Source organism: Eublepharis macularius, chromosome 5 (genome assembly GCF_028583425.1).
Source record: "Eublepharis macularius isolate TG4126 chromosome 5, MPM_Emac_v1.0, whole genome shotgun sequence".
Lineage (NCBI taxonomy): Eukaryota > Metazoa > Chordata > Lepidosauria > Squamata > Eublepharidae > Eublepharis > Eublepharis macularius.
Genome location: NC_072794.1, coordinates 87,211,132 through 87,225,462, shown reverse-complemented (window position 1 = coordinate 87,225,462; position 14,331 = coordinate 87,211,132). Strand labels below are relative to the sequence as shown.

General features: G+C 41.7%; 2 protein-coding genes across 2 annotated transcripts in view; both read right to left on the bottom strand.

Moving 5' to 3' along the window:
• The window catches only part of NRDC (nardilysin convertase), a 50,371-nt gene extending 48,663 nt beyond the window's left edge, over positions 1–1,708 (bottom strand). Inside the window, exon 1 of the mRNA XM_054979278.1 lies at positions 1,260–1,708. Coding sequence (XP_054835253.1) covers positions 1,260–1,645 — 386 coding nt within the window. The 5' untranslated portion in view covers positions 1,646–1,708. The remainder of the gene's footprint in view (positions 1–1,259) is intronic.
• Positions 1,709–8,879: 7,171 nt separating this feature from the next.
• The window catches only part of RAB3B (RAB3B, member RAS oncogene family), a 158,054-nt gene continuing 152,602 nt past the window's right edge, over positions 8,880–14,331 (bottom strand). The window contains exon 5 of the mRNA XM_054979046.1: positions 8,880–9,067. Within this exon, the coding sequence (XP_054835021.1) occupies positions 8,880–9,067 (188 nt within the window). The remainder of the gene's footprint in view (positions 9,068–14,331) is intronic.

The window sequence follows — 14,331 nt, the reverse complement described above, 5'->3', positions numbered from 1 at the left end:
TACATTACCGTAGGTACTTCTTTTCAGAACACAAACTTACTAGAGAATAAACCTCAGTGACGACGTCTCGACTTATTTTTAGGTCCCCGTTGGGGGGAAAGCTGGTGTATAAAAGAAGTAAATAAAAGAAATAAATATGCACAAGACTAGGATGAAAGATGGTAACACATTTTCAGTGCAATTCTAAAAGAAGTTACTCCAGTCAAAGCCCACTGAAGTCATTGGGCTTCAATCGGCTTAGACTGGAGTAACTTTTCCTAGCATTGCACTGTTTATAAAGCAATAAAATTGGGGTAACAAAACATCTATATCTTTCAAATGTTTTCCTGGGGATATTATAAATGGAGTCTCAGCTATAGCTTTATCCATGTTATTTGCAACCCACCCTTCCTCCAAAGAGCTCGTGAAAGCATACAATTTATTTATTTACGTTACTTACAGACCACCTTTTGGTACATGCATTTTAGAACAGTGTCTTTTATATCTTTTTATTGAGACCAACCACAATATTACAAAATCATCATTAGTTCTAATAAAGAGAAGTTACACAGCTAGCTGGTTTTTATGATTTCCAGGTCTACTTAATCCAGTTCCAACACTCACCACTGCACTGTCTAAACCCTGTTCAGTGAGCACATGTATATCCTACATGCACACACACACACACATCTGTAAGAAACAGCCAGAGTGCATTTACTTCATCAATGAAACTGGGGACCAGTACCTGGATGAATGTCAGGTTTCAATCACACATTTAGCTGTACATGCATAAACTATAATGTGAGAATTACTCAATGCATGTATAAAGAAAAATCAAAACCCTGTTCAAAAGTTACTGTGAATGCCATAAAGAAGCTACACTTGGATTTTTTTATCCATACACTGAACTATTCTCTGTTATGTTCAATTCACCTACAGCTCACTGTGTATGATTTAAACTGCACATTCATCCAGATACTGGTTCGTGGTTTCATATTGTTCCACACAACCTACTTCAATATGAAATGTGAAAACACTTTGGCTCTTTTTTACAAACAGATGTATGCATGTAGATACAGGATGCACACATGTTCACTGTAACATGTGAACTGTGCTGTAAGAAGCACACATCACGCTTTAGAGAACTAGGATGATCTAGAATTGGGTCCCTCACCATTGGGGGGGGGGCTGTAAATAGGGAAGCCGCACTGCTTTTCCCTGAGTGCCCAGTGCAAACACAACTGTCTGCAACCATGGATCGCCCACGCCCGTCTGCTTACCTGTACTGCTTGGGATCGCTGGGGGACTTGACAATCTCCGGATCTCCCAAGTTGGGGCTGAGTCCGCAGGCGACGGCAGCGGCAGCACCTCCTTCACCTCCTCCTTCAGGTTCTTCCTGAGCTGCGCCGGCTTTGGCCCCGTGGCTGTTTTCCAAATCCTGCGGCTGGTCGGGACCGCAGACGGGCGAGGCTTTGGCCCTGCCAGGCATGACTGTCGACGGAACTGCCGTAGAAAGGCACAGGAGATGCCCGATGGCAGTTCGGCGGGGTCCGGCTTGTGGATGACCCGCGCGGTTACAACGGCGATGGCTGTCAAGGACTCGACGCGCTTGGAGCTGCTTCGCCCCCGACGTCGATCGCGCGAAGGCAAATCCAGCTCTCCACATCTACCGTGGGCCAAACCTGGCCGGCACTCCGCCTCCAACCCCCAGCCACAGGGGCCAATGACTAGGAGCTCATCATCCATTCAGAGCCAATGTAGCTGTTCACGTGATCTGTTCCAACTAATCCTAAACTCTAAAGGCCCAGGTCGATCCTGATAGGATACTCTGAGGCTCCGAAGGTAGGAATGGGAGGAACCACTGTTGGTGCTGGGGGTGAAATGGAACGAAGAGAAATCGATTACGTTCTGTGCCGGGGAGAAAATACATTGTTGGGATATGAATTTTTCTTCTTGTTTATTCAAGACCTCTTCCTTCCCTCAAAACCGGAGTTTTTAAAAAAATAAATGGCGTTTGAAGAGAAGCTTTCCTGGTTTGGGCCCCCGAGCTGTCATTATAGAAACACAGTGCAATAACGTGATAGAGGCGAGGAAGGCCATTTACGCAGAGCGTTACGGACGAGGAGGGGCTTATTCGCCCCCACCCCTCGCATTGGAGCGTTGATTTACTCAGGCAGTTAATAGGGGTTAGTTTCTGTAGGAAGGTATGTAGTTTGCGTTTACACGCAGAGGATTAGGATTTGTTTTTAAAATTCAAGTGACTAGGCTGTAGTTTGAGTGGGTTTGAACTATTTTGGGTTTTGAAATTATGCTTATTTTTAAATTTTATTTTGTTTTATTTAGGAGTATAAAGGCCCCCCATTCTGCCTCCTATAGCTCCTCCCACAAATCTCCCAACGTTTCCCAACCCAAGAAAAGACCAAAGTGGCAGTAAAAACGTCCAGTCTAGACAGCTGACTATTCTGTGGAGGGGGAAGGGGTAGTGTGTACTGCCTCTTTAAGAGGCTATCGCAGTAGACTTCAATGCAAGCAAGAGAATAGGAGGGATATATATCACTTTCCCTGCTTAGAAATCTGCAGGAGTGCAGGGCTTCCCCATAATTCTTCAGAACCAGCCCAGGACAACCCTGGGCCTAGTAGACCAGAAACAATCTTAAGTTTCTTCCAAACCAAGTTATCTGCCCTACAGTTAATATTAATAAAGGAACCTTCAAGTTTAAGGAAACTGAAGGTAAAGCTATACAAGTAGGTTTTTAAAGATAAAATAAAGGAGAGCCCAAACAGCCTCAAAATACCACCCGGGGGGAAGAGGGGCTCCTCTCTCACCCTTCAAACTATTTTCCAAAATAGTGAGGGGGGGGACTATATTTTTGCTGCTCCACGTGGAGTATTCTGCGCTTGTGAAGCAGTAAAAACCAAGAAATACCTTCCTTCCAAGCTTTTTTAACACAGACAAATTGCTAAAGTGGCCAGCATGAGCTCTTCCTCCCTCTGCTGTGTCATTCCAAGGCTGTTTGGGCTCACCTTTATTTTTAATAGCCTTTCCCAAAGCTGCTGTGTGGCTGCGAGGAACCTGCATGTTTAGCTTGCCCCTGGGTGTTTTAGTATGGGGGAGGGGATCCCATCTTTTTTGCCATATGTTGTGTATTGGAGCAAACAACAAAACACCCAGTACACTTTGTCCCTCCTACTCTCTTGCTTTCACTGAGATCTACTGGGATGGCTTCTTAGAGGCAGTATATAACACAGTCCTAGTGCAAGTAGTTATCAACAGGTAAGATCTGCTGTTGGAAGTACATCAGGTAGAGAGTATGGGTGGGGTGCTTTTTCACTGCAGTTACAAGCAACTCCAGAAGGCTTTGAAACTCCTGTATTCTCAATAGCCTCTGAATAACTAATAGATCCAGAGGAGTTAGCCGTGTTAGTCTGTAGTAGCAAAATCAAAAAGAGTCCAGTAGCACCTTTAAGACTAACCAATTTTATTGTAGCATAAGCTTTTGAGAATCACAGTGCTCTTCGTCAGATGCATGGATGGCAAAAAGAAACTGGTCAGATATAGAGGAGGAGAGGGGAGGGTGGAGTTGATGCAAACAGCTCCTTCTGATATGGAGATCAGTTTGCTTCTGTTGAGGAAATCAGTTACCTCTGATAATGAGATAACCATTCATAGTCCCTATTCAGTCCCAGTTTGACAGAGTCAAATTTGCATATGAATTCCAATTCAGCAGCTTCCCGTTGGATTTTGTTTTTGAAAGGTTTCTGTTGAACTACAGTGACCTTTAAGTCTTTGATGGAATGTCCTGGTAGATGGAATGTCCTGGTACCAGGACATTCCATCAAAGACTTAAAGGTCACTGTAGTTCAACAGAAACCTTTCAAAAACAAAATCCAACGGGAAGCTGCTGAATTGGAATTCATATGCAAATTTGACTCTGTCAAGCTGGGACTGAATAGGGACTATGAATGGTTATCTCATTATCAGAGGTAACTGATTTCCTCAACAGAAGCAAACTGATCTCCATATCAGAAGGAGCTGTTTGCATCTCCATATCAGAAGGAGCTGTTTGCATCTACTCCACCCTCCCCTCTCCTCCTCTATATCTGACCAGTTTCTTTTTGCCCTCCATGCATCTGACGAAGAGAACTGTGATTCTCAAAAGCTTATGCTACAATAAAATTGGTTAGTCTTAAAGGTGCTACTGGACTCTTTTTGATTTTGAATAACTAATGAATGTGATAATGCAGGTGTTGCAGTGCTATGTTGTTTTTACTGCTTAAAAATTGTCATGTTATTATCAACATTTGTGACAATTTCTATACTTAATGTGAGTTGCTTTTGGGTAAAAAAGCAGTGTAGAAATTAAGCAATTCAAATAATACATTCATCTGCCTTACTTAAACCTCACCACATCTGCTGCTCAATACATCTCTGTGATAGCAAAAATATGTAAGTCTTAGCATAGGTCTGACCTTCAGATGGAGTAGAAAGGTGGGTGCAGACAAAATGTTCTTGATATCTTGTGCTGATACCTTAAAATGTTTGTTTCCCTATTTGTGTGATTCTGGATTCAGCCCTAGTGAAAGCCACAGCAAAGAAAATGAAAGTATTCTCAGGTCTTGCTCTTAGCATGAAATGTTTAGCTTAAGTCAGATCTCAGAAATTAAACAGGGTCAGCCTTGATTAGTAACTGGATGGGAGACCTCCAATGAAGACAAGGGTTGCAGAGGCAAGCAGTGTTAGTCTCTTGCCTTGAAAACCCAAGCAAAGGTTGCCACGCTTTCCACCACCACAATCATGGACTTTATAACTTACCAGCTGAATAGTCCAGACTAGCCTGAACTTGGAAGCTAAGCAGGGTCAGCCATGGTCAGTACTTGGATGGGAAACCACCAAAGAAGACGGGTTGCTATGCAGAGGAAGGCAATGGCAAAACATCTCTGCTTTTCTCTTGTCTTGAAAATTCCATGAGAGGTTGCCATAAGTTGGTTGTGACTTGATAGTACTTAATTATTATGCCTGACCTGGATAGCTCAGGCAAGTCCCATCTCCTTAGATCTCAGACACTAAGCAGGTTTGACCTTGGTTAGTAAATGGACGGAAGACCTGCAAAGAAGACCAGGATTGCAGAGGCAAGCAATGGCAAACCACCTCTGTTAGTCACTTGCCATGAAAACCCCAGCAAGGGTCGCTTAAGTCAGCTATGACTTGAAGGCACTTCCCACTACCATGATTCACTAGCATTATGTGATGAGCAGAGGACCTGTGAGAATCCCGTTTTGCCTTCCTGCTGCCTGTCTCAGTTTACTTCCCCATTCCTACTGCTTGATCTATTCCCACCCTCCCTCACAGTTGCATCATGAGCACCTTAAGCTGTCTTATACTAAATCATATCAGTGGTCCATTAAGTTAGTTTGGCAGCGGCATTCCAGGGTCTCAGGTGGAGGTATTTCACATCACTTTCTTGATCCTTTTAACTGGAGATACCAGTGATTGAACTTGGGACATTCCATATGAAAAGGTGATGCTGTACCAGAATGTGCTTCTCCTTTAAGTGGTGACCCACAAAGAAGCAGTGGCATCTGCAGTTGTGAATTCTGTTGTACCCTCTAATTAGTAATGGCTATAGATTTAATTGCACTAGATGTTGAACAGGGTGTTACAGTACCACACTGGTACCTCACTTGGCTCTGCAACAGATCTAATTTATTTCTTTTTATTGTCCAGAAAGTTAAACACACTTTAGATTGTCGTAAGCAGAGCTTTTTTTCCAGGGGGAATGTGGGGGAATGGAGTTCCGGCACCTCTTGAAAATACTCGGCAATAGTGCTTGAAAACGATATGATTTCAAAGAATCTCATGTGTTTCTTCCTCATTTTCCTCTTGAGAGTTCCCAGGAAAAAAAAACCCTGGTCCTAAGCACTTTTTTACTTTCTGTTATTGACCTAAAACTGGAAAAATATATTTTAACAGATCAGTCCTATAAATACAGCTGTGACTGTGCAAAGTAGTGTGTGGTGTAACTAAAGGAGCTTAATGCATGGGATGATGACAGTGAGTTGTAAGATGACCAAAATAATGTGCTTTGCATACTTTTGAGTTCTGTGTCATGGTTAATATTACTTAGCATTGTTTTTATTACCTTGCCTGTGCAATCCTAACATAAAAAACTGGCCAGATGCGGTAGCCAAGTTATTCAACAAATGCATACTTTAAATCATTTAACTTCTAGTTGTATCTAAGGGAGTGGGGCTATATTCCCTAAATGCTTATCCTGCAATAAAAGCATGTTAATCTTCTGTCTATTCTTGCTGTAACAGCTCTCTCTCTAGAATGTCTTACCTATTTGTGGCTTTTTACCATTCTGAGTACTGGCAATAAAAATGAACATTCACAGACCTTACACAGTGACTAAAGAACAGATTTTTTATTTTGTCAGCATCTTAGGAATAATATATACACTTCAAGACTACAAGCTAGTGCCTTCTGTCCACTAAATCATAAATAATCAAGAAAATTAAAAGACAAAAGCTAAAATTGTTCAAATTCTACCAAAAGGATTTTATCTTGCTATCATACTTAATTAAAGAGGAGACATGATGAAGGTTCCACTACTTTTAACAAAAAAAATGTACAGCTTCCAAATGTTTGATGTCATACATTCCAAAAAGCTGCACCCTGAGAGCTTAAGTGACCACAATGATTGAGTACAGTGAATATTGCAGGGAAAATTGAGAATATGTGCTATTTTTTCTGTAGCTTTCATTTGTTACTTCTTAGTTACTTTGTTACTTCTTAGTTAAACACATTCATAAAGGCTACTAACTCAACAGCCACTCTACCTTTTTTTTAGTAATACTTGACTTTTTGCTCTTGTACCAAATTATAAACAAATATCTGTTTTTTTGTAGCCAGCACTGTTTTCTTTTTTTCCTTTTCTTCTGTTTGCTTTTTATTTGTTCTGTTTTGCACTAATAAAATAATTTAAAAATTAAAAAACACATCTGCAAGTTAACATTGAAAACAACAAAGATCGAACAGGGTAAATACATACATAGATAGAATAATTGTTCAGCGCCATAAAGCTGCTGAATGGGCATGGGAGTAGGGAACCCAGGTCCTCTGGTGGGAGCAGGGAATCCCCCACTCCCACTCCCACTCACCTGACTGCTGAGGGGGAAGGCGGGGGAACAGGCCTCCTGGGTGCACTCCAAGGGCGGCACAACAACATCACTCCTGAGATTTGGGGACCAAATCAGCCCGCTGCGAAGTGTGCATGAGCTCCCAGGCACGTGCAAAGCGTGCACATGAGCAAAAGAAAGTGAGTGCCAGGTCCCCCTCTCTCACTGGGAAGGTCAGGGGACCTGGCAACCTTACTTGGGAGACCATTACTAACCTCCTAACTGTCCAATTATCATAGCCAGAATGTTTCATACACAATCCAGAACTTTTTGGGCCCATTGTTCCCCTTCAAGGCTCAACAAAGCTTCCTTGAAAGTCTGTGGTATAGTGCCAGACTAGAACCAGGGAGACCCAGCTTCAGATACCCATTCAGTTGTGAAGCTCACTTTCATCTCTCTCAGCCTTACCTGCTGCAGAGGCTTTTAATGAGGTAAACTCTTGTTGCGAACTCCGAACGGTTGGATATCCACAGCAGTAATATTTTTTCTTATGATCTATGGAGTGATGCCTTTTTCTGTGGGAATAAACTAAAGTCCCCAACCCTTGAGCCTTTCTTTACAGTAGACGGATACAACGTAAGTCTCACACCTCCCCAAGTCTGTGATATCCCAGGCGCAATTCCAGTTATCCGTTGTCTGGAGTCCTTTCCCTTGTGGGAATTATTTTAAGACCTGATGGTGGTGAGGAAGAGAAAGAAGTACACTTCTGGGTGCAGAAACAAAAACGTGTAATGAAGTGGAGAAAGAGATTTGGAGAGACCATTGAGTGCCTTGACTGAGAAGAGAAAACACACTATGGGGCACATAATAGATAAGACAATAAAATATTGACTTACAGTGCAATCCTAACCAGAGTAATTCCAGTCTAAGCCCATTGAAATCAATGGGCTTAGACTGGAGTAACTCTGCTTAGGGCTGCACTCTTAAAGTTGTAGCAAAAATGCTTTTTTGTGGTTGAAGAAGAATGCAGCTACTTTGAAAGAAAAATGTAAACGTGGCTCCTTGAAGTAATTTGATTTGTGCAGGCATGCTTTGTAAGAAAAAAGCTTCAGCACCGATCCTGTCTTTAGTTGGTCTTTGCTGTCTTAAAGGCACACTAGCAATGTGCCCCTTAGCTCCTGCCATTGTTTGCTTTTGGCACATGGTAACCTAGGTAGTGTAGATTCATTGATATGAGTTGACTGACTATGAGGAGGTTTGCCTCTGAAAAGTGCCTTTAAAAATTACTTTCAGGCATACAGTAGCTATGCAATTTCTTATTGAACAAAAAAGGAAGAGGTTTTTAAAAAAACTTTACTTTCCTTCTGAAGAAAGTGAAAATGCTGCTCCTTGTTGCTCAACTATTTTCAGAAGGCTCAAACTGCTTTATACTTGTGGATAAATATGTCTGGCACGACCACATCATTTTAAATTCATCCAAATGTGAATTTCAGCAGTTGCTTCTCAATAACAGATGTTGAAATGTGTTGAAGTAAGGGTAGCAGTAAAACTACAATAGTATGAAGATTCACGATACAGTACGTAAGATGCTTAAACAACCTTTCACTGGAATACTGTCTACATTTACACTATTTTTAAATTATAAGTAAAATATTTCACAAGAGACGGGGCATTGAGCAAATACATCCAGCTCTACCTGTACTAAAGCATTTCTTTTTAAAGACTACATATGATAAATGATATGTGGGGGGAGTACAAGCTTTCTTAGGGATTTTTAAGTACTAACAGGAACAATTCTGTTGCAGAGGAGATGGGTTATAAGTGAGATGCACGTTCCTCCCAGCAGCGGTTCTAGAAGCTTCTGAATCCATGCTCTCAGACATCTTCTCACAGATAATATCCACAAGACGCTCAAACACTTGCCTCACGCTGATGTTCTCCTTGGCGCTAGCTTCAAAGTAATCATACCCTGATTTTTGTTTTTCAAAAAAATACATAAATCAGTATTTGGTTATTTCAAGATTGCTTCTTTCATGTCACTCTGCGCTTATCTTGCTCAGATCATATATGGTTGCCTTTTTTACTCAAATGATATCAAAACTTTGGAACAACTGGATAAGTTTGAAGTAGTCTTGTACCATCTGAGTTTAACAAAGCTTGAGTAGAGGACAAAACATTTCATGTTATAAAGGATTAAAAGAATGTAAACATGCTTCAGAATTTATGTACTGTCCTAGGATCAGCTGATTTAGCTTGAAAAGCAATAGTGGTTAACATATAATAAGGCAAGCAAAAGCAATGTATTAAGTGATTATAAACATGCACTCTTGCTTAAGAACATAAAAGCCAATTCAAGGGATACATAGTCCTGTCTTCTATCTGTCTGCCAACAGACACAGTCTGGGAGTTGGATGCTTGGAACTTAATTCTCTGGTATATGTGTCCCCAGTTTGGACTGGGACTGTGCAGAGTTAGGGCAAATGGGCTACACTTAAGTTTTCCAGGAGGGAAAATAGCTGCTCTCTAGGGCCATTTCAAGTCAGGAAATTAGTGCAGGTGGAAAGCTTAAGCCCCCTGTCCACTCACACCATGGCTCTAAACCGAACTGGGTCCACACATCCCTGGAAATTGTTCCAGCTACAGAACTCCCAGAGACTATCTTGTCAATGGATTAGAGCAGACAGTTGGGGGACACAGAAGTGCTTCATAAGATCAGACCAAGGTCTACTGAGTACTGCTTTACAAAAATTTCAGCAACCAGAAGCACCAGTTGGCTTATCAGAAATCAGCCAGTGGTTTGCCTGCCCAGAATTATCGCCTATGGAATGTATGAGGCCTTTGTAAGAGTTTGGAAGGTCAGGAGAAGAGCATATGTGTAAAAGTCATTTCAATGTGTATCTATTTGGGTTTGGGCACAGTGCACCCTTCCTCTCCTGGATGAACCATGCATGCATCAAATGTTCAACAAGACAAAGCTCTAGTGAGTAAGTGACAATAGGTCTGGGCAGAGACATTTCTCAACCATACACCCTTGTACCTAGGTCCCCTCACCATTGTTCTCTACCTAGGGTTCCCAGATCTCTATATCCTCCCACCAGTGGGAGGGGAGGACCTGAAACTTACCTGTTCCAATTTCTTCATGTGTGCACTGTGCGCATGCATGCTCCCAGAGAGTAGCGATGGCGTCACTTCCAGGAAGTGACGCCATCCTGCCAGCCATGGGCGTGCTCCCATGCTTTGGGTGGGGCTAATTCTGGCCTGTTTGGGGCCAAAATTGGCCCCAGCAAAGTGCAGGAGCGTGCCTGCAGCTGATGCAACAATTAGTGCCCCATCAAGAGCATGCTGGTGCATGCAAGCCTGGTGCATGCCCCAGGTTGCCTGCCATTGGCAAGCAATCTCCAGGTGGTTTGCCACCTCCTGCCAATCACCAGCAATCAGCACAAAAGACACCACTGGGAGGGCAATATGTATAAATACAAATTGTAATATTCAAAAGTGCAAAGTGCAATAGATACCAATATACAATACAATATTAATACAAAATTTATACTATAATAACAATAGAAATTTTTTTACAGCCAATATAGCAGACCATTCCTATAGCCTGTAGTTGTCTATATCAATTAATCATTCTAAGCTCACATGAGCCATTGCATACAATTGCAGGATAGCGCGGCAAGGTATAAGTCTAGAAACATCACCAGTCCATTCCCATAAAGGGAGTAGTAAAGCCAATAGGCACAATTGGGAATGGACTGGTGATGTTTCTAGACTTATACCTTGCCGCGCTATCCTGCAATTGTATGCAATGGCTCATGTGAGCTTAGAATGATTAATTGATATAGATAACTACAGGCTATAGGAATTGTCTATTATATTGGCTGTAAAAAAATTTCTACTGTTATTATAGTATAAATTTTGTATTAATATTGTATTGTATATTGGTATCTATTGCACTTTGCACTTTGCACTTTGAATATTACAATTTGTATTTATACATATTGCCCTCCCAGTGGTGTCTTTTGTGCTGGTTCTCGGTATACTGGGAGACTCCCGTGGTTGTTTAATCACCAGCAATCAGCAGACAACAGGGCAAACCACCAGGAGATTGCCTGCCACCAGTGGGCAACTGGGAAGCCTATCTCCACCCCATGCTTGTTTCATATTAGGAACCATTCATTCTCATGGGAGCAATTTACAAGGCTGAAGTCAGGGATTGCTAAGGTATCTGCTGATACAGATCATCAGAATTTTGGATGTGGTCAAATTTGGCCAATAGAAGCCATTCACTTTTATGGAAAACAAAGGGCAAACCCATCATAGTCAGCTTCCATGTGGAGGTTTTGCTCTAATTTAGCATTCAGTTTTTTTAGCATCTGCATGATGCCATCCCATAATTGTCCACTATTTATGTTTCTCCCACTTTGCAGCAATCTTTCCCAAACTTGGTTCAGTATAATCTTTTTGGAAAGATCACAGTCAAAGTGAGTTTTTTATGACATGTGGGTGGGAAGGTGGGAAGGTGTGCATATGTCCCATCCACACTGGCATAATTTTCCTTGCTTCATCCCCCTTCCTCTGTAGCCGTCCTTTCTTCTTTGCCACCATAGTTCCTTTACAGGCTTAAAAAATCTTGAAAATTAACACATTTTTATAGCATTATATTGATCTATCTACTAGTTCTTCTGAATTCCCAGCTTTCTATTTCTGGCTCTTTTTGTTGCATACTTTGTTGCTTATATCTCTTCAATTAAAAAAGGCAAGGAGACTTTTAAAAAATGAAACTGCACATTCAGAAGATCTAGTGGATAGATCACTGTATATATAATGCTTAGGTTTGCCAGGCCATGCAACAGGAGGGGAGAGGGGCAGCTATTCATGCACCGTATCACTTCTGTGGAAAACTGGCATCACTTCTGGGTTTACCCCAAAAGTGACATCACTGTGGACATGACACCAATGTAGTTGTTTTTCTCTTCTGCCACTGTTTGAAGTAGCAGCAGGCAACCAGGGCTGCCAGCCCTAATAACCCTGTAGTGATATGTCAATTGCCATTTTTTTTAAAGTCTGGAAGAGCTCTCCAGTGATGGGGGGGATGGTAGCCACAGGGTTCTGAGGCAAGTAAAAAGTGTAGGGAAAACAGTGGTGTGGGTGCTCTATTGCCACTGTAAATGCAGCTATACAGAAAAGTGTTGCTGTGTGGGAGCAGCCTTCTTGACCATGCAAGAGGCAAAAGTGAGAATTTAAGAGATTTTAGAAGCCTGCTTTGTGTTCTCTACAAAAGAAAGTAGCAAGTAACAGTTTCAGAGAAGAAACCTCTTAACAAGATTCAAAGATTACAGAGAATATTTAAAATGTAGTTATACTAGCACCAGGCTCTCCACCTCCTTGCATAGCTAACTGTATCTTTCAAAGTGCTTGAATTTGGGCCAAAGGCAAATTATGAAATAGCTAAAAATCTCTCCATGAGTGATATTCCCTAATCTTTAAAGCAGCAAAGTAAGATTGCTGTTTAATTACAGGGGAGTCCTAAACAGAGATCACTCATATCATGACTAGTATGAACTTTATAAGGCATGACTCTTGGTAGAGAAAGAAAAATACATATTATATGTGAGATATAAAAGCATCAGTACAAAACCTCAACATGCTAGAATGTTCTTTACAATTGCGGCTGGTAATTGTCATGCAACAAATGTTGTAGTTAGGAATCATGTTGGATTCTGGTCTCTTGCTTTTAAAACAATACAATGTCTCCTTCAATCAATAAAGAATTTGGGATTTGAAACTGGGTTTGGTATAAAATTGTAAAAAAACTAGGGATTAGAGAACTCTCATAAATGCACTGAAAGCTCTCCTACCAAACAAGAAAAAATTTACACATCAGTTGTCTGGAAATTTTTAATTAGATATGTAAATACAGGAGCCCCATGGTGAAGAGGAGTAAGCTGCAGTACTGCAGCCCAAGCTCTGCTCACAACCTGAGTTCAATCCTGGCAGAAGCCGGGTTCAGGTAGCCAGCTCATGGTTGACTCAGCCTTCCATCCTTCCAAGATCAGTAAAACGAGTACCCAGTTTCCTGGGGGTAAAGTGTAGATGACTAGGGAAGGCAATGGCAAACTACCCCGTAACAAAAGTCTGCCAAGAAAACGTTGAGATGCGATGTCCCCCATAGGTCAGTAATGACTCGGTGCTTGCACAGGGGACAACTTTTACCTTTTACCCCCTCTTGGATACACACCTGAATGCAGTGAGGGGGTTTGAGTGTGTCACAGAAGTTGAGAGCAACAGCATCAGGAGCACAGGCTTGGTCAAGAGTCACTCAAGGAGGAATGGTCAAAGCTGAGACACCAGACTAAGATGTATACACCCCCTTCAGGAATCAACAGTCACATCAGCAGAAGAGAACTGAATGTTCCAATGGTGATGGGAGCAGAGGAATTCTTGAAGGTTAGCTACTGGGAAGTAGCAGTAGTGACAGAGGATCTTTCACAGACAACAGCAGTGTCACTTCAACTAACCCTGGTTAGTACTGTGCAGCTGAAAAAGGCAATGGTAAACCACTTCTGCTAATCTCTTACCTTGAAAACTCTATGACGAGTCAATCCAAAATGAAAAAAGATATAGTGCTGGAAGACAGGATCCCCAGGTCGGATGACACTCAATTGGCTACTGGGGAAAAGCTGAGGACAAGTACGAATAGCACTATTCTTAATGATGGGATTGGATTAAAGCTGAAAGTCCCAGTTGTGGATGTGAATAGATGCAAAAGGAATGTGCAACACACATAACAGGAACATGGAACGTGAGAAGTATGAAGCCAGGTAAGCTAGAAATCATCAAGCAAAAAATGGAACGTTTAAACATTGCAGTCCTGGGTGTGAGTGAACTAATTTGGACCGACTCAGTCAGGACATTTTCAGTTAGAAAAACACACAGTGTTTTACTGCAGAAATGATAAACTCAAAAGGAAAGGTGTTTCACTAATAGTGAGGCGAGACATAGCACAAGCAGTCAAGAGCTACAATGCAAAGTCTGACCGAGTAATATCAATTAGACTTCAGGGAAAGCCTGTTAACGTAACAAACCTTCATTCAAGTTTATGCTCCAACTACAGATGCTGAGGAGGAAGAAATTGAAAACTTTTATGCAAGTGTCCAAGAAGAAATTGATCATACACCTAAACAAGATATGCTGATAATCATAGGTGACTGGAATGCAAAAGTAGGAGAC